The following is an 18734-nucleotide window of genomic DNA, read 5'->3' as shown; positions in this document are numbered from 1 at the left end:
GTTTGAAGTGGAATGGACAGCATGGCTTTAACAAGCCAAATGACCAGAAAAGGTGAAAAGGACAGCCCCATGGTTGGCAGCATTTGGGGACAGATTGGAAAATGCCAGTTAGTAGAGCTCTTGGCCAGTGGAACCAGTTGGCAGTTGGGTGGTTTGAGAAGATGAATTTCAAGTCCCTTTCAGCCTTGAGATCCTGTGTTTCAGTGATGAGATATTTGAGAATGGCAAAGAGGCAAATAGAGAAAACTGTCCCCCTACATACGCATATACCTTAGGTGCCCAGATGGAAACAGCATTCTTCACAGTATTTAGGAAAATTGACAAAACAAAAATATTGTATAAATGCAGATTATAAATTATCCATGCTTGATTTCTCACATGTGAAATAAAAAGATCAGACAAAATTACTTCTAAAGTCTTCCATTCTGATATATATTCTAAGATTACCCTTAGATGACAGAATTAGTACAGAATAATATTGCCATAGATCTATTTGTAAACATTGGAAGTCATTTTAAAGAAGACTACAATTCTGCAATTCAAAACAAAGTGTCGAATTCAACTTTGTTTTCTCTAAGCAGCCTACATAATTTACAGTTTAAGGAGAGAAACAGCATGATCTTATTTATGAACATGAGATTATTTATTTTATTTAGTGACATCTGCAGAAAAGGGATTTTACATCTTCAAATTCCTATGTTGTTATATTTAATAAACGCCATATTATTTCATTGGGCATCAGGAAATAAAGTTTTTTCTTAAATCATTCTTTGCAGATAAGAAAAGAAACTGAAAAAACATTTGTACCAAAGGTAGTAATTTCCGCAGCTAAAGCCAAAGAACAAGAAACTAGAATTTCTGAAGAAATTACTAAGAAACAGAAACAAGTAACTCAAGAAGCAGTAAGTCTGATTTTCTAAATATTTTGTAGTTTGTTGACAATATCACATTACAGCCAGCTGCAGGTAGCTTATAGTCAAAACCCTTAAATGGAGAAGTCTTTGGTTGTATATTTTTTGTTATTGTTCCTCTATGTCTAGTATTGAAACTCAGGATGGAAATTATGTTCACATTGCACTATTTTCCACTCACTTGATCAGTTTTCAGGAGATTGTCTACAGAACAGTTTAGGGCACATCTATGAACTTTCTAGAACATACATAAATGGATGATAGATATCATGCCAGTCCAGTTACCCACCGGGACAGTTGGTTTCTTTGTGCATAGCCTAAGCCCTCAGTCACTTAGATTGTAATGCACAAACTTTACATGCACACACACATGCACACACACACACACACACACATACACATACATCAGCCATAAACACCCCAAATAAATAGCAAGGGAAAGTGAGGATATGCCAGACATCGGAGAAAGCAAATACTTCCTCAAAAAAAAAAAATTCCTTCAATTCACGGTTGATAAAGTGACCTAAAAGCATTTGCTGCTGTTATGCCGTAGAGCTGTGTGAGGACAATCTCAGTGTCACTAAAATCCACATCTCTCCCGTATGTGAAATCAAACCTTTAAGTGTCAGGAGAGAGGCATTTATCTTGAATTCTTCCATGTCGAAGAGGGTGCCTGTGCTCATCCTCCTTGAACTCAAGCTCTTTGCTGATCTTAGAGCTACTTTCTTTAAAGGTCCCGTTGAGAACCTTGTACACTTAAAAGGCTGACCAGAGGCTGCTGCTGACTGAATTTCCCTCTCCTTACTGTGAGTGAGACATTTTGAAAGCAGCAAGAACCCTACTTAGGATAATCAAAGGCATAGAAATCCCCATTGCCATTGCAATGCTGGTGACTGGCAAGTTCAGCTGGCCTATGGTTTTCCAGCCACTTGTCAGCAGCCACCCACCGGGTTCCGTAACACGTCAACATGTCTCAAGATGAGATATGTTCAGTTCTAGGACAATTTGCTAAGGCGCATGTGGGCAGAAAAGAAGCCCATTCCTCAGGAAAGCAGTCTATGTATTAAGCACAAGTGTAGGCCCCTGAAATGGAAATCTGACATTTTATCGTTCACCACTAAGCATTCTGTATTTTCCTGAATGTTTCAAGGATGTCTTGCCATTGCTTTTGTATCTTTTGAAACTCAAATCTTTATTTTACTCTAAACATCAGATAAGACAGGAAACTGAGATAACTGCTGCATCCATGGTGGTAGTTGCCACTGCAAAGTCCACAAAACTAGAAACAGTCCCGGGAGCTCAAGAAGAAACTACCACACAGCAAGATCAAATGCACCTAAGTCATGAAAAGGTGATGACTTCCTGCCAATGTGAAAGTCACTCTTGCACCATTTCATTTGCAAATCACCTACATTTTCATCATGGATCTTAATCATCACTTCTTCACTTCCACCTCTTCTTATAATGCAAATAGAAAATTTCTTTTCCCACACAGCTACCTTTCACTGTCAATTCATTCCTAACTTTCAGACTTTCTTTGGCTTGTTACTAATATAATATAATAATTCACTTTAATATCTTCCTATTGAAGCAGATGTCCGTAAACAAGTCAATTCATAATACAAAAAATTATGTGCTATTTACAGTGCTACTGAAATGTCTCAGAGATTGCAGTTTTAAAAAGTGTGAAAAGTACAAAATAGCACTCATTAGTCTTTTATTGCTAATCACATTTTTTTCTTTTAAACTGGACTTATTGTTTTGATATTTTTGCCAGTGAAACAGTATGGATGATCAAAGTAACTCAAATGATATATTTTAGTGTAATTAAAATTTCCTTGAATAGGAAGAAATTTTGCCTCCTTTCTTGTTGACTTACGTTTCTTTTATTAAAGATTTATGGAATTTAATGACTATTTTCTTACTTTCTTTTGTATGATCAGATAATGAAGGAAACTAGGAAAACAGTTGTACCTAAAGTCATAGTTGCCACACCCAAAGTCAAAGAACAAGATTTAGTATCAAGAAGTAGAGAAGGCATTACTACCAAAAGAGAACAAGTGCAAATAACTCAGGAGAAGGTGAATACAGATATTTGAGCTGTGAAAAGTTCATCTTTAAACTAATTTCTAGTAAACTATTAACTACAATATGGTATGAATTATTAATCTGTATTTGCCTTTTAAAATCCCTAACTAAAAACAAAATGGTAAATATGAGACTGATTATCATTAATTTTATCTGCACATTTGATTTTCATCCATCTGTAACATTTATAATTCAGTTTATTCACCATTATTCTTTGCATGAAGATTAGCATTTTTTAGCTTAATTTTTAAAAAGTGACACAGGGACTCATCTAGAGGTTTTTTAATAGCTAACATTTCTAAGTTTTGTGATTCTCAGTCAGTATATGTAGACATTGCCAGGTGAAAGTTTATTTCTCTTGTGTATTTAACCCTGAATAACCATCTTGCATCCCCATGAGGAAGGGGGAAGGGTCATACTATGTGTGTTTGAAGCCCTGTTCAACTTAAATCTTGATTTTACTGTAATAATCAGATGAGAAAGGAAGCCGAGAAAACTGCCTTGTCTACAATAGCAGTTGCTACTGCTAAAGCCAAAGAACAAGAAACAATACTGAGAACTAGAGAAACTATGGCTACTAGACAAGAACAAATCCAAGTTACCCATGGAAAGGTGACTATTGTTGTTCCAAGTGTGAAATCCCCTATTATAATACATTAATACCACATATCATGTGAAATTCCTTATTATAATACATTAATATCAAGTCTCTGAATTTCTTATGTATGAGTCACTATTAATCAAATTTATTTTTTAGACAATTAAATAATTGGAAACTAAAAAAATTTATTATTGTTAATATTACTACATATCCCTTTCTCCACTTATCTCTTCACCATTATTGTCAACATTTTATTAACATCTGGGAATCTTCCAGAAGTTGATTAAAATTGCATGCAGGCTAATTTTAAGAGGCCCATGAACATTTTTTAAAAACACGGAAGATGTATAAGTAAATGATGACTCTTACTCACTGTCAAGAAGATGTGTGTTTTGAAGGGTCATAAATTCAGTATATTATGTTATGGAGTATGACTTATTTCAGTAAATTACCCATAATTTTCTTTGTATGAAACTTTATCTTTTTTCCCTCCTGTAAATATCAGAGGAGAAGATAAGCTGAAAAAATTATAATGCATGCTGTAGCAGCTCCCACTAAAGCTAAACAAGATGCATATTAAAATCTAGAGAAGGAAGTATCCAAACAGAACAATTACACATAAGCCATGAAAAGATTACCGTATCTATTTGTAGCTATGAAATATCCATGAATTAAACTGTTTCCCATGACTCTGTCATTTACTCCAAATGAGCCATTTACCTAATTGTATTCTTTATTGCTAATATACCACTTGAAAATTAGCAACTAAAGTTTTTCCATTTCATTAGCAGGATGGCCTGAATCCTATTTGTATTTCCCTCAGTGTCATTTTCTAACTCTACATCTTTTTTTTCTAAGATATGATTTAAGATAAACTTTTTAAACCTTTACTCAAATCTAACATTTAATGGCATATCAGCCTTTCAGAAGTCTCATAAATGACAGAAATTCCACTATGCAACATACTTCATGAGTGATTAACTTTTTACTTTTGTTTCCATTCAAATTTTGTCGTGAATTGACTATCTTGTTTTTGTTAAAAATTAGCTAAGGATGGAAGCTGAGAAAATCTTTATACCTAAAGTAGTAGTTACCACTGCAAAATCTGCTGAACCAGCCACACCGCCAATGACTAGAGAAGGATTCACTATTAAACAAGAACAAATACATCTTTTTCGAGAAGAGATGAAAACTGATGCTATGGAGGTGAAAAGTATTGTTTCATCCCATTTCATCATCAACTCTCATAACTTTTCATCCGTCACGAATTGTGCTTCTAGTGTTCCATCTAATTGCTTAACTGATCAATAAAACAATAGAGATGGTTAGATTCAGTCCGTCCTCCAGTTGAACAGTGAGCATTTCTAGTAGTGAAAAGTCGGACCAAATAATACTCTTCTTTATGTCTCCTAAATTTATTCTCAGCATTTAACTCGTATGAATTGGAGTATTCTAGTCCAATTTGTCTTCCTGCTTCTCTAGGTTACAAACATGTGAGAGATCAAAGTCCACTAAGAAATAAAAGCGGTTACCAGCGTACTCATTTGTAGTCCACCAATAAGTGTGTGTATATAAATTTGATATACAATAATTCAAGGAAAAAACAGACAGATGCTTCCTCAATTTAAAATATTCTACCATGATTAAGATTTTTCCATCTGTTTAAAATCAAGAACAAAATTTAAATATTTCAGTTGTGTGATATTTAGTCAAATGACAGTTTCTTTGACAGTTTCTTTTATCATTGTTAAAATAAAATTAAGACTTAAGCTGACTACTTCATAGCAGACTGGCTAAAAGGTTCAAATGAGATATAGTGGAAATGTGATCACTCTACAATCAAAATAATATTTATTTATTTAGTGTTATCTGTTGAAGATGTTAACATTTTAAAATGTCTATACAATTAAAGTCAGCTCATTGCCAATATAGTTTTTAAAAAAGAAACAAATAAATGGACAAACTTAACTCACCTAAGCCTCATGTGTATTTTATGTTTCTTTCTGAGATGATGCAATCTAAAGTGAAGATAGTATTTGCAGTCCCTCGAGGCAGATGAAATTGTTTGTGTCTTCCTAAAAGGAAGCCCTGGATAAAGCCCATGATCACTAAAGACCCAATTCCATCTCAGAAAAATCTCATTTATATCTTGAATGGTTCAGAGAATAATTTTTAAAGATATGCAGGTAGCATAGTTGAAGAATGTTTCCGATGCACTCTAGATTCTATTCACAGGTATAGAAAACTGAATATTAATAAAATTTTCCAATCTTACTTTTAAAATGCACTTTTAAAATGTACTTTTAAAATGAACATGGCTATGTGATTTTTGCGGTATGCTGTTTCCAAGTATCACATAGAATCATAATATCTAAGCCACATCAGCTAGTTTGCCTTCTTTAAAAGAGAAACTCCTCTGCAAATTTTATTTCCATTAATGTTCATCAGACTCAGAAACGAGAAAATAATATTTGTTTCATTCTTTGCTTTAACTCTCCATAATAATGAAAGTAAATTAAACTTCAGTGTGAAAGGTTGTTCTCTTGAATCCAAACATGATAACACTTTCATTTTAATCACAATATTTTTATTTGCACGGGGTTCTCTTTGTCATCTGTGTGTTTTAAGAAAGGTATTTTCTGATAGATTAAGCAATCTTACCCTTAGGGAATCATAAGTAAATTCATATGCTCACTATGTGTTTGTGAGCTTTCATGTTATGTCCGATTTGCATGCAACCATATAACTCTGTAGTCACTGATTTTTCTGGACAGGATGATGATGGTATTTGAGTGCACTTATATCATCACTGTCACTGCATTAATACCAGACTAAATGGTCAACAAGATAATAAAAATAATCAGTGAAAAGAACCAGCTCCAAAATTCTGATTTTCCAATTGCTGATTGATTGTCTGCCTGGAAAAATTCTAGAAAATTTCAAAATCTTCTTGTGATTTTATGTTCATATTGTGATTGTCCTATGTTGTGTATATGTGATTTAATGTCTAGTATAATTAAGTAGGTGTACAGAGAGTATATCTAAATAGATGTCTGTGCAATATAATAATCAATGAAATAGTCCCTAAAAGTGTTTCTGAGATACATTTCTAGACACGTTAACACTGCTGTATAATGTGGATGCCATCTGCCTGTCCTGATGCCTAGGAGATATTCCAGCCTGATCTCGATATTCCTATGTATTAATTCTGGAAACCTTGTCTCCAGGTGGACGTTGGAAAAAAGGCTGAAGCTGTAGCAACAGTTGTTGCTGCAGTAGACCAGGCCCGAGTCAGAGAGCCCAGAGAGCCTGGGCATCTTGAAGAATCCTACGCTCAGCAGACCACTTTGGAGTATGGATATAAGGAACACATTTCCGCCGCAAAGGTAGCTGAGCCTCCCCAACATCCAGCCTCAGAACCCCACGTTGTCCCTAAAGCAGTCAAGCCTAGAGTAATCCAGGCTCCTTCTGAGACTCATATCAAAACTACTGATCAAAAGGGAATGCACATATCATCACAGGTGAGTCTATACCTGCTGATTTTTCACCTTGTTCATGGTAAAGCAAGCCTCACTGCTGTGGTCATCTGGTGATCAATGGTATCACTGAGTTTCATTTCAACGCAGATCAAGAAAACTACAGATCTAACAACGGAAAGATTAGTCCATGTGGATAAACGCCCCCGCACAGCTAGCCCTCACTTTACTGTTTCAAAAATTTCTGTTCCTAAGACAGAACATGGATATGAGGTAAGAAGTTACAGAGCATGATACAGAAATGTTTAAAGGAAATAAGTATCTAACCTGTGAAATAGAGCATCTCTGGGGTAGGCCAATGGAGGATTCTTTTTTGGTGATGTGTGTGTGCGTGTGTTTGCATTCACAGTGAGCCCAGACACCCTAAAGATTTGGTTTCTGAAACTCACCCAGGGGAGTGAGCCTAGAGTCACAAGTGGTTATCTTATACCTCTGAGGAGACACAAATCCACACAGGCTTCTCTCTAGTTCACATTTCAGGGACAGCTCAAACTCAATTGTTTTGATTACTATTGTTCTAATGATTTTGTGAAAGGTAGTGTGTTACACAGCATAGTTTTACTTATGCTGTGAGACATTTCAGAGTAACTTAACTGTGAATGTGTTTCAACAATAAAGACAGACATTGAGAAATCATATATTTATATACTCAATATAGCAAGATGGAGAGGTGGTACTGTATGGTGGTTGGGTTGGATTGTGGAATCAAATAGCTCTGGATTAGTGCCCTATCTTCTCCCTTATAACCTCTGTCATCAGGAGAAAGTAAGCATACATGTAAAATGCAAGTAAAAAGGACATAAAAACCTTCAGTTGTCAGCATGTAATAAATCCTTGATATTAGTCACTATTGTTATTATACACATCCAAGAAATAGAACCCAAACCTTCTATGCCTTCAAAGAACTGTAAGTTACATATAATGCCTATATTTGATTTAGTCCCAAATTACAAAACAAATAACCATAGACCACAACAGAATAAAAGCAGTAAGGAAACCTTTAAAATATTTTTTCTGAATGTCTTCATGTTTACCTTTCACATAGATTTGTGGCTAAAACCCAAATGTACTATTGCAAAGTAGTTCTTAGGCATTTACCAACAATTTCAATAATTTCTTAATTTTGAATCTCCCACTGTGGTATTTTCAAAAGTGGCATTCATCGGAATGGTTAAGTGAAAATTCATGACTAAGCTTTAGAAGATCCTGTCCTTTTATGATAAAAGCTGTAAAATAAGGAGTTCTGAATACAACTCTTTAAAAAAGATATTTTAAAATTTGTTTTACAAACTAACAAGCATGACAAGGAGCTTTATAATTGGCTTATCTCTAAATGACTTTTCATTAACTGTGTGATAATGAGTGCTAATGAGAACATTAAAGAACAGACCTTATAGAAAATAGGCTCAGACTCAGTCCAAGAGGGCTAGCCATTGGAGGATGCTTAAATGACTTTATTTTCTGACTCTGTTTCCATGTAGGCATCAATAGCCGGTAGTGCTATTGCCACATTACAAAAAGAGTTGTCAGCCACATCTTCTGCTCAGAAGATCACCAAATCGGTGAAGGCTCCTACTGTGAAGCCCAGTGAGACTAGAGTAAGGGCAGAGCCCACACCCTTGCCACAGTTCCCCTTCGCTGACACACCAGATACCTACAAGAGTGAAGCTGGCGTTGAGGTGAAAAAGGAAGTAGGGGTGAGCATCACTGGCACCACCGTCCGTGAAGAGCGCTTTGAAGTACTGCACGGACGCGAAGCCAAGGTTGGTCACTGGTTACCCGCTGTTACATGGTCCACTCCCATTGAGCAGGGTCAGGTGGTTGGCTAGTTTGTACTGAAAAGTAGCCAGTGGAGTCTTGCCTTTCTCCTTTGCCATACTAAGACTTGATTTTTATGGAGCATAGTATGGGTCAGAGATCATTTTCTCAAATTATTTTTATAATTATTTTTATATTTTTATAATTATATAATGTTGCATGAGCTAAGAGTTTATGAGATTTCCCTTAATTTCATGAGCATTTTGTAATATAATTTGTAAAAATCTAGGTAACAGAAACAGCAAGAGTACCAGCACCTGTTGAAATTCCTGTTACTCCACCAACTTTGGTCTCGGTGAGTAAAGAAGTTGATTATGTTGGACCCTATTCATATCTCCTCAAATCATTTTAATACACGTTTGCAAAGATCAGTTTCTCAAATTAATACAAAAATGACATTAGTGAGCTTACAGATGCTCATTTTAAGACCATATTTGGTCTGGAAGACCATATTTGGCAAGGAAGAAGGGAATTCTATGTGGTACATCATTCATGGATTCAAAAGATTTAATGAGCTTCTAATATGCAGAAGGCATTATTGCAGGAGCTGTGGAGACATAAAGACCAATCCATCCCTCTTTGAAATATTTTATTTGCCATCAGAGAAAATGTACATAAACAAGCATAATAAAATATATAAGATGATAAGCATCACAATAGAAGGAGAATCCATGGGAGGCATAGATTCATTCCAGTTGGTGATACCATGGCAAAGCTTTGTTGAATAGGTAGCATTTGCTATTGAGCCTTACAGCTCTTTACTAATATATTAGTATATTATATAAATATTAGTTTCTCTACTACTATTTCTGGAGTCCTGATTAAAAGGCCATTTTGTGGCAGTTGAAATGCATAAGTTCAAACTCTACATTTGTTACAAAACAGAAGTGATTAATGAATATGCACACATATCATTATTTATTTTTTCTCCTCTTTTCAGGGCTTAAAAAATGTGACAGTCATAGAAGGTGAATCTGTCACCTTGGAGTGCCATATCTCTGGATACCCATCCCCAACAGTGACATGGTACAGGGAAGACTACCAAATCGAAAGTTCCATTGACTTCCAGATAACCTTCCAGAGTGGAATTGCTCGTCTTATGATTCGCGAAGCATTTGCGGAAGACAGCGGGCGATTTACTTGCAGTGCTGTAAATGAGGCTGGAACCGTCAGCACATCCTGCTATCTGGCTGTGCAGGGTTAGTGGCCACCCTCCCACAGTCCTAATGCACATGCCATCACTTTCATCTGACACTCTTTTCCACAATATGGTTTCTGTGCACCTTGAAATGATGTCCCTTTTTGGAACTTGGGGGAGATTATATGGTCAATTTAACTGTCAGTGCTAAGCAGGGGTCACTAAACATCTCATCTCAATGAGAAACTTTTGTCTTCTTTTAGTGTCAGAAGAATTTGAAAAGGAAACCACAGCCGTGACTGAGAAATTTACTACAGAAGAGAAACGGTAAAACATTTTGCTAATTAGTAGCTGTTCTAGTACCATTTTGACTTTCAGCCCCACCAGTATTGGCAAATTGCAACCCGGAAGCTAATATGAGGGGAATTCTCTTTCCAGCTTTGTTGAGTCAAGAGATGTGGTTATGACTGATACTAGCCTCACAGAGGAACAAGCAGGGCCTGGAGAACCTGCCGCGCCTTACTTTATTACAAAACCAGTGGTCCAGAAACTGGTGGAAGGTGGGAGCGTGGTGTTTGGATGCCAAGTTGGCGGCAACCCAAAGCCCCATGTATACTGGAAAAAATCTGGTGTTCCTCTAACCACTGGATACAGGTATTTTGATGGCTGAATATAGAGTTCTCTGTGACTTGTATAATACGTGCATGAAGCCTAGAGTAGAATTTACTCACCCCACCGACCCTGAGCATAGGCTCTTTCATTGTGGAGCCTTCTTAGTTTGTTTTGGGGTATTTTTACATTTTTTTTGTGCAAAATCTTCCTAAGAAATAAAGCTATGTGACAAAAGTGGATGGAAGATATATTTCTTTACATTATAGTTTAATTCATTGAGTTTGTGAAAGTAGAGAAAATATGGATTTTCACACACACACACACACACACTTCCAGAAAAGATTTGAGACAATTTTCAATAAAAACATGTAATAACTAAGTGACTAAAAGATAGAAGAATAGCCATGTAATGAAGAAGAAAGCTAGTTATGCACAAAAATCTGTGCTAGTAATTTTTCTTCAATTCAATATAAAATTTAGCTCTGAATATTTTGCAATTTAAGATAAAAAGAGCAACCTGGTAATCTAAAAATGTAGGTGCCGTACCTTAATAATAATAAATATAATGTACCAGAGAGTTAATACTGAAATATTTAAAGGAATTTGTTTTAATTATTCATTTGATCTCTGAATGAAATAATGAGAAAAATAACAAACAAAGAGAAAATACCTGTTGTTTAAGTGACCTGATCATTTGCTAACATAAACACTGGAAACCACTTAATTTCATGACTGATTCTAGCAATAAATATTCTTTAAAATGAATATTTTAACTTATTTGGCCCTAATTACTCATGTTCTTGCATTTTTCTCAATTTTCAGCAATCTTATAATCTATTGTGGAGCTTAGTCATATGTTTAGGGTCATTGAATTTTATACCACAGATCCACTCACAGATAAGTCCAATTATTTTACCCACAGAAGAGTTGTTGATAACTGATTTTTAAATTTTGTACATTTACATAAAGATACAAAGTGAGTTACAACAAACAAACCGGTGAATGCAAGCTGGTGATTTCTATGACTTTTGCTGATGATGCTGGAGAATACACTATTGTTGTTCGTAATAAGCATGGAGAAACTTCTGCATCTGCTTCCTTGCTTGAAGAAGGTAAGTGCAACTCCAGTTTCTATGTGCATGATAAGAACTGAAATACAAGGAGATAGCAGTGCTGTCCATTTGCTGAAAAACCTGTTGCCATTTATTGATTCTGATACTTTGCCCCAGTGTCTTTGCCTCAGTTGTATGGAAAATGTTTTAGACCACATGGCCTCAAAAACTATACTGTCATTAAACTTCTGAGGTTCTAGCAATAGTTTCTGTTTGGTGTATTTGTTTCTAGGCATATCATGCCTCTGAAAATGCAGAGATTCTAAATCCGGTTGCCTTCCAGGCCCAGGCAAGTAACAGTGAGCTCAATGAAAACAGTGGCAAACTGGAGAGTAGGTGCCCTGCCTCAAAGAGACAGTAGCTGTGTTGTTGCCAGGCATGCACCAGGCTGTTACCAGGCTCAGTGTTGCTAGAGCTCCTGATATTTTAAAGAAAACCTGGAAGTCAGGATTTTCAATGTTTATAACTTGAAAACAAATGTAACAGCTTTCATGCTAGACTGTTCACATTTACAGTGAACTGGCTCACACTCTGTTTCATTTGACCTACACAGTATTCCCTAGAGGAAATTACAATATTATCTTCATTTAGCAGATAAAGCACTCAATATTCAGGAAGGTAAATGAATTGTTAAAAGACACACAGCAAATCAGGAAGTCCTCCGTGGTAGATTCCCCCCAAAACTGACTGCTAATATAAAATTCTTTCTAAAATTGTAATGGCTGGTTGGATTTGTTAGTGTAAGTTTGGTTTCCAAATTCCATCTAGAAAATATTGAGCACTTCAATAGTAGATATTTGGAAAATTTGGCTTTTGGTTATCAACTTTCCCCAGTGTAGAGTTTACCTGAATGCATAGTGGTATGACTGTTTTCTAATAAGAGCATTAAAAATTAACTTATGTTCTTAACTCTTAGCTGATTATGAGTCACTGATGAAGTCCCAGCAAGAAATGCTTTATCAGACACAAGTGACTGCATTTGTTCAAGAACCTAAAGTTGGAGAAACAGCACCTGGATTTGTATACTCTGAGTATGAAAAAGAGTATGAAAAAGAACAAGCCTTAATTAGGAAGAAAATGGCCAAAGATACTGTAGTGGTCAGAACTTATGTAGAAGATCAGGTGAGTATAAAAGTAATGACCAACAAAACAATTTCATAAGTTATACTTTCCTTTTTTTGTTTGATATTTTCATTTTCAAGTGATGAGCTCGGGGTTAGACAGCTATTAGCAGGTCCAAGTTCACTGTTGCTAAGTTTCCTTAATCTTCATGGTATGTTGCACGTGTGAGTTTAGAAATAGAGATTACATATAGGCCATAAATGTGACTTTAGAAATAGGGTTTATAATATATTAAGGAAAACACCAATATTAGCACAGCTGAGTTCATTCATGCCAAGATCTCTTCATCTGTGTGATAAGCTAATGTAACCTCTAACCCAAATCTAACTCCTGCTTTTGGAATACCTTTCTACCCAAGATGCCACAACATTCACTGGGAAAGATGACCATAATGCAGATTAAAACAAACAAGCCAAAAAGGCTTCTAGATTCTTCTCCCAGCTAAAAACTTCAACAGTCTAGCTCAGATACATCTCCTTAAATAATTTATATCAGTAAGGATATGTATTTTTAACAGACCGTAATCTTTTTGCATAGGAATTCCATATTTCTTCCTTTGAAGAGAGACTTATTAAAGAAATTGAATATAGAATAATAAAGACTACATTAGAAGAACTTCTTGAAGAAGATGGAGAAGAAAAGATGGCAGTTGACATTTCTGAATCTGAAGCTGTTGAATCAGGATTTGATTTAAGAATCAAGAATTATAGAATTCTTGAGGGGATGGGTGTCACTTTTCATTGCAAGATGTCTGGATATCCATTACCAAAGGTAAAATATAAACATTTATCATACCTCCTTGCCACAGTAAAGATACAAATTGGTTAAAATATAACTATTTGATGTAAATTTTATTCATACATGCATGGTATTCTTTGCAGATTGCTTGGTACAAAGATGGCAAGCGCATCAAACATGGAGAAAGATACCAAATGGACTTTCTACAAGATGGCAGAGCTAGTCTGCGTATACCTGTTGTTCTTCCAGAAGATGAAGGAATCTACACTGCATTTGCCAGCAATATTAAAGGAAATGCAATTTGCTCAGGGAAATTGTATGTGGAGCCTGCTGCACCACTTGGAGCTCCGACTTACATGCCCACACTAGAGCCAGTGAGCAGAATCAGGTAAGACTTGTAATAATTTGGGTTATTCAGTATGTAAATTGTTTTCAAAACATCAAATAGTAGCAAATTGCTATTGTGTAAGAAGAAAATTGAGGGCTAAAATGGCACAGAAACTTACCATTGGCAACACCAACAATTGCCAGGAGTTTTTATTTCTTGCCCCTGTGTAAGATGAGCAAAGAATTTTCATCAGTGTAACATACTGTTTATTTTCCTAGTGCTATAGCTAATATTACAGTAGCTCTTATTTGACACCTGATTTTTACATATGTAAATTTATACAACAGCCCTGCAATAAAAAGATGACTATTATTGGTTTGGAAATAGGAACACTGAGGCCCTGGGAATCTATGAAAATTGTCTTAATTCATCCAGCCCGTAAGCGGTGGTGCCAGCATTCAACTCCAAGTCAGCCTGGCTGCAATGTGTAGATGGAGTCTTGTTTTGCTTTGTTTTGTTTCCAAATTCATTTCTATGTTTTCCTCCTCTGAGATAAAGAATGTGTATTTTTTATTTTTCCATAAATGTATTCATTGGTTTACTTATCCAACCAACATTTATTAGGATGTTTTAGTAGTTAAATCAAAAAAGTCTAGTGACTGATTAAATCCAAGTGGTAAGGAAAAGAGAGAGTATTGAGGATTATTCCAAGATTTTTGAGCCTGGGTACCTGGATGTACTGAATGACTACCAGCTAAAATTGAGAATATAGGAAAAACATAGTTGTGGGGGCAACAATAATATATTCTATTTTAGATCTGAATGAGTTTGAGGTGCCTTCTAATACATGCAAGAAGTAAATTCTAAAATAACATGAATAATGAATAAGAAAAAATGAAGTTTGTTTTGCTGAGTTTTCTTTATGCCTCACGAAAGTATTTTTTGTCTTTGTTTTGCAGATCTCTCTCTCCACGTTCAGTGAGCAGGTCTCCTATACGCATGTCTCCTGCACGGATGTCACCTGCAAGGATGTCTCCTGCACGGATGTCCCCTGCAAGAATGTCCCCTGGACGTAGGCTGGAGGAGACAGATGAGTCACAACTTGAGAGACTATATAAACCAGTCTTTGTGTTAAAACCTGTTTCTTTCAAATGTTTAGAAGGGCAGACTGCCAGATTTGACTTAAAGGTTGTTGGTAGACCTATGCCAGAGACGTTCTGGTTTCATGATGGTAAGTATGATAAGTTTTTGCTCATGAATCATAAAAACACAAAAACAAGCTTATGTATGCATCTAACAATTTTTAAAAACTATTTTAAAATCTACTTTCTTTTAAACATATTTTCACAGGCCAGCAAATTGTCAATGACTATACCCATAAAGTAGTCATTAAAGAAGATGGTACTCAATCACTAATTATTGTCCCTGCCACACCCAGTGATTCTGGGGAATGGACTGTGGTTGCCCAAAACAGGGCAGGCAGATCTTCAATTTCAGTGATTTTAACTGTGGAAGGTAAAATGAGATAAAATAAAAATAAATGAATTTTCTTATCACTTGGGTTATAAACAGGTATTTCAGCCTTACTCCCTCTAAATCATGACCTTTCTCTTTCAGCTGTGGAACATCAGGTAAAACCGATGTTTGTAGAAAAACTGAAAAATGTCAATGTAAAGGAAGGTTCCCGACTTGAAATGAAAGTCAGAGCTACGGGTAACCCCAACCCTGACATTGTATGGTTGAAAAACAGTGACATCATTGTGCCTCATAAATATCCCAAAATCAGGTAAGTATGGAAATAATAAAGCTAAGCTCATTATACAAATCCAATAACCAGGGAAGCTATACCACTATATTGATTATTCCCTCCCCCAACTTTTTATAGAATTGAAGGAACCAAGGGAGAAGCTGCCCTTAAAATCGATTCCACTGTCAGCCAAGATTCTGCCTGGTATACTGCAACTGCTATTAATAAAGCTGGCAGAGACACTACAAGATGCAAAGTAAATGTTGAAGTTGAGTTTGCAGAGCCTGAGCCAGAGAGAAAGTTAATCATCCCACGGGGGACATATAGAGCAAAGGAGATTGCAGCCCCAGAACTGGAGCCCCTCCATTTGCGATATGGTCAAGAACAATGGGAAGAAGGTGATCTCTATGACAAAGAGAAACAACAGAAACCATTTTTCAAGAAAAAGCTCACTTCCTTAAGACTTAAGCGCTTTGGGCCTGCCCACTTTGAATGCAGGCTAACACCCATTGGTGACCCAACGATGGTGGTGGAGTGGCTCCATGATGGAAAGCCACTTGAAGCAGCCAACAGGCTCCGTATGATCAATGAATTTGGGTACTGCAGCCTTGATTATGGCGTCGCATATTCTAGAGACAGTGGTATCATTACTTGCAGAGCCACTAACAAATATGGAACAGATCACACGTCTGCTACCCTTATTGTTAAAGATGAGAAAAGTCTTGTGGAAGAATCCCAATTGCCTGAGGGGAGGAAAGGCTTACAGAGAATTGAAGAATTAGAGAGAATGGCTCATGAAGGTGCACTTACAGGTGTAACAACAGATCAGAAAGAAAAGCAAAAGCCAGACATTGTCTTGTACCCAGAGCCAGTTAGAGTACTTGAAGGGGAGACCGCAAGGTTCCGCTGCAGGGTAACAGGCTACCCTCAGCCCAAAGTCAACTGGTACCTCAATGGACAGCTCATCCGCAAAAGCAAAAGGTTCAGAGTTCGCTATGATGGTATCCATTACCTGGACATCGTGGACTGCAAATCATATGACACAGGTGAAGTGAAGGTCACCGCGGAAAATCCTGAAGGTGTGATAGAGCATAAAGTGAAGCTTGAGATTCAACAGAGGGAAGATTTTAGGTCTGTCCTTAGGAGAGCTCCTGAACCAAGGCCTGAGTTTCACGTACACGAACCAGGAAAGCTTCAGTTTGAAGTACAAAAAGTGGATAGACCTGTTGACACCACTGAAACCAAAGAAGTTGTGAAGTTGAAAAGGGCTGAAAGAATTACCCATGAAAAAGTGCCTGAAGAGTCGGAAGAGCTGCGCAGTAAATTCAAGCGCAGAACAGAAGAGGGCTATTATGAAGCCATTACCGCTGTGGAGCTCAAGTCTCGAAAGAAGGATGAATCCTATGAGGAACTCCTCAGGAAGACAAAAGATGAACTTCTCCACTGGACCAAAGAGTTAACTGAAGAGGAAAAGAAAGCTCTTGCCGAAGAAGGCAAAATCACGATTCCAACTTTTAAACCTGACAAGATTGAACTAAGTCCTAGTATGGAGGCTCCAAAAATCTTCGAAAGAATCCAGAGCCAAACAGTGGGCCAAGGATCTGATGCACACTTCCGGGTCAGAGTCGTGGGGAAACCAGACCCCGAATGTGAATGGTACAAAAATGGTGTCAAAATTGAACGGTCTGACCGGATCTACTGGTACTGGCCCGAAGACAATGTTTGTGAATTGGTCATAAGAGATGTGACTGCTGAGGACTCTGCCAGCATCATGGTAAAAGCCATCAACATAGCTGGAGAAACCTCCAGTCACGCATTCTTACTTGTCCAAGGTAATTTGCATGTCTTTCCTTTGATGGACCTGTCTTTATATTCAAGAATATCCATGAGTGTGTTTACTTTTATTTTCTTTCCCCATTCCTCAGGTTGAGAATTTAATTTAATATAATGTGCTCTCCCCTTTTTCCCCCACCTTTTTCTTGTAGCCAAGCAATTGATCACTTTCACACAGGAATTACAAGATGTTGTTGCTAAGGAAAAAGACACTATGGCAACCTTTGAATGTGAAACTTCAGAACCATTTGTCAAAGTGAAATGGTATAAAAATGGTATGGAGGTTCATGAGGGAGATAAATACAGGATGCACTCTGACAGAAAGGTTCACTTCCTCTCCATACTGACCATTGATACGTCTGATGCTGAAGATTACAGCTGTGTACTTGTGGAAGATGAAAATGTCAAAACGACTGCTAAACTTATTGTTGAAGGTATTCAACAACGAAGGATTTCATTGTTTACCTAAGCTCTAAAGTCACCCTTAGCATGTGGTAAAATTAGCTATGCAGTTTTTCTTTCATGAAACAATTATTTGGAAATTGACTATAAGTTTCATAGCCAGAATCATAAATTTATGTTCCTAATTAAGAATGTTAACGATTTGACCATTTGGATTTTTTAAAGTAGTATTATCTTGATTTTTAGCTTTTAAGTTTTTTATTGAAGCATAATTCTTTACTTTCAAAAATATTTAAAAATTAAAATAAAATAACTGCTTCTTATTGAAAATTTATCTCTCAGCCCATCAGCGGGTAGATATTAAGAATATTCCTGATAGTATGGGGGAGATAAAAGACATACAAGACATCATCTCTATCCTAAGTCTAGATGCATACCTCTCCAAAAAAATTGATTTATCTTTCTGTTATACACTTCAGGTGCAGTTGTTGAGTTTGTGAAAGAACTTCAGGACATAGAAGTTCCAGAATCATATTCAGGAGAATTAGAGTGCATTGTATCCCCAGAAAATATAGAAGGAAAATGGTATCATAATGATGTGGAGCTTAAATCCAATGGCAAATATACAATTACATCTCGTCGTGGACGTCAGAACCTCACGGTTAAGGATGTAACCAAGGAGGACCAGGGAGAATACAGCTTTGTCATCGACGGGAAAAAGACAACCTGTAAATTAAAGATGAAACGT

At 36.5% G+C, this 18734-nt stretch overlaps 1 protein-coding gene across 2 annotated transcripts in view; it reads left to right on the top strand.

The window, feature by feature from the left end:
- Nucleotides 1-18734, top strand: part of TTN (titin) — a 280746-nt gene that overhangs the window by 12696 nt on the left and 249316 nt on the right. For both annotated transcript variants that reach the window (XM_063595464.1, XM_034954590.3), the window contains exons 9-29: nt 777-902; nt 2125-2262; nt 2855-2992; nt 3474-3611; nt 6828-7121; nt 7227-7349; nt 8618-8899; nt 9184-9249; nt 9895-10153; nt 10356-10419; nt 10531-10746; nt 11674-11816; nt 12733-12938; nt 13476-13709; nt 13820-14064; nt 14964-15235; nt 15355-15519; nt 15622-15790; nt 15890-17583; nt 17737-18018; nt 18466-18732. In XM_063595464.1, the coding sequence (XP_063451534.1) occupies nt 777-902; nt 2125-2262; nt 2855-2992; nt 3474-3611; nt 6828-7121; nt 7227-7349; nt 8618-8899; nt 9184-9249; nt 9895-10153; nt 10356-10419; nt 10531-10746; nt 11674-11816; nt 12733-12938; nt 13476-13709; nt 13820-14064; nt 14964-15235; nt 15355-15519; nt 15622-15790; nt 15890-17583; nt 17737-18018; nt 18466-18732 (5521 nt within the window). The remainder of the gene's footprint in view (nt 1-776; nt 903-2124; nt 2263-2854; nt 2993-3473; nt 3612-6827; nt 7122-7226; nt 7350-8617; nt 8900-9183; nt 9250-9894; nt 10154-10355; nt 10420-10530; nt 10747-11673; nt 11817-12732; nt 12939-13475; nt 13710-13819; nt 14065-14963; nt 15236-15354; nt 15520-15621; nt 15791-15889; nt 17584-17736; nt 18019-18465; nt 18733-18734) is intronic.

The sequence above is a fragment of the Pan paniscus genome, chromosome 13 (genome assembly GCF_029289425.2).
Source record: "Pan paniscus chromosome 13, NHGRI_mPanPan1-v2.0_pri, whole genome shotgun sequence".
NCBI classification, from domain to species: domain Eukaryota; kingdom Metazoa; phylum Chordata; class Mammalia; order Primates; family Hominidae; genus Pan; species Pan paniscus.
This window is presented reverse-complemented; position numbering and strand designations above follow the sequence as displayed.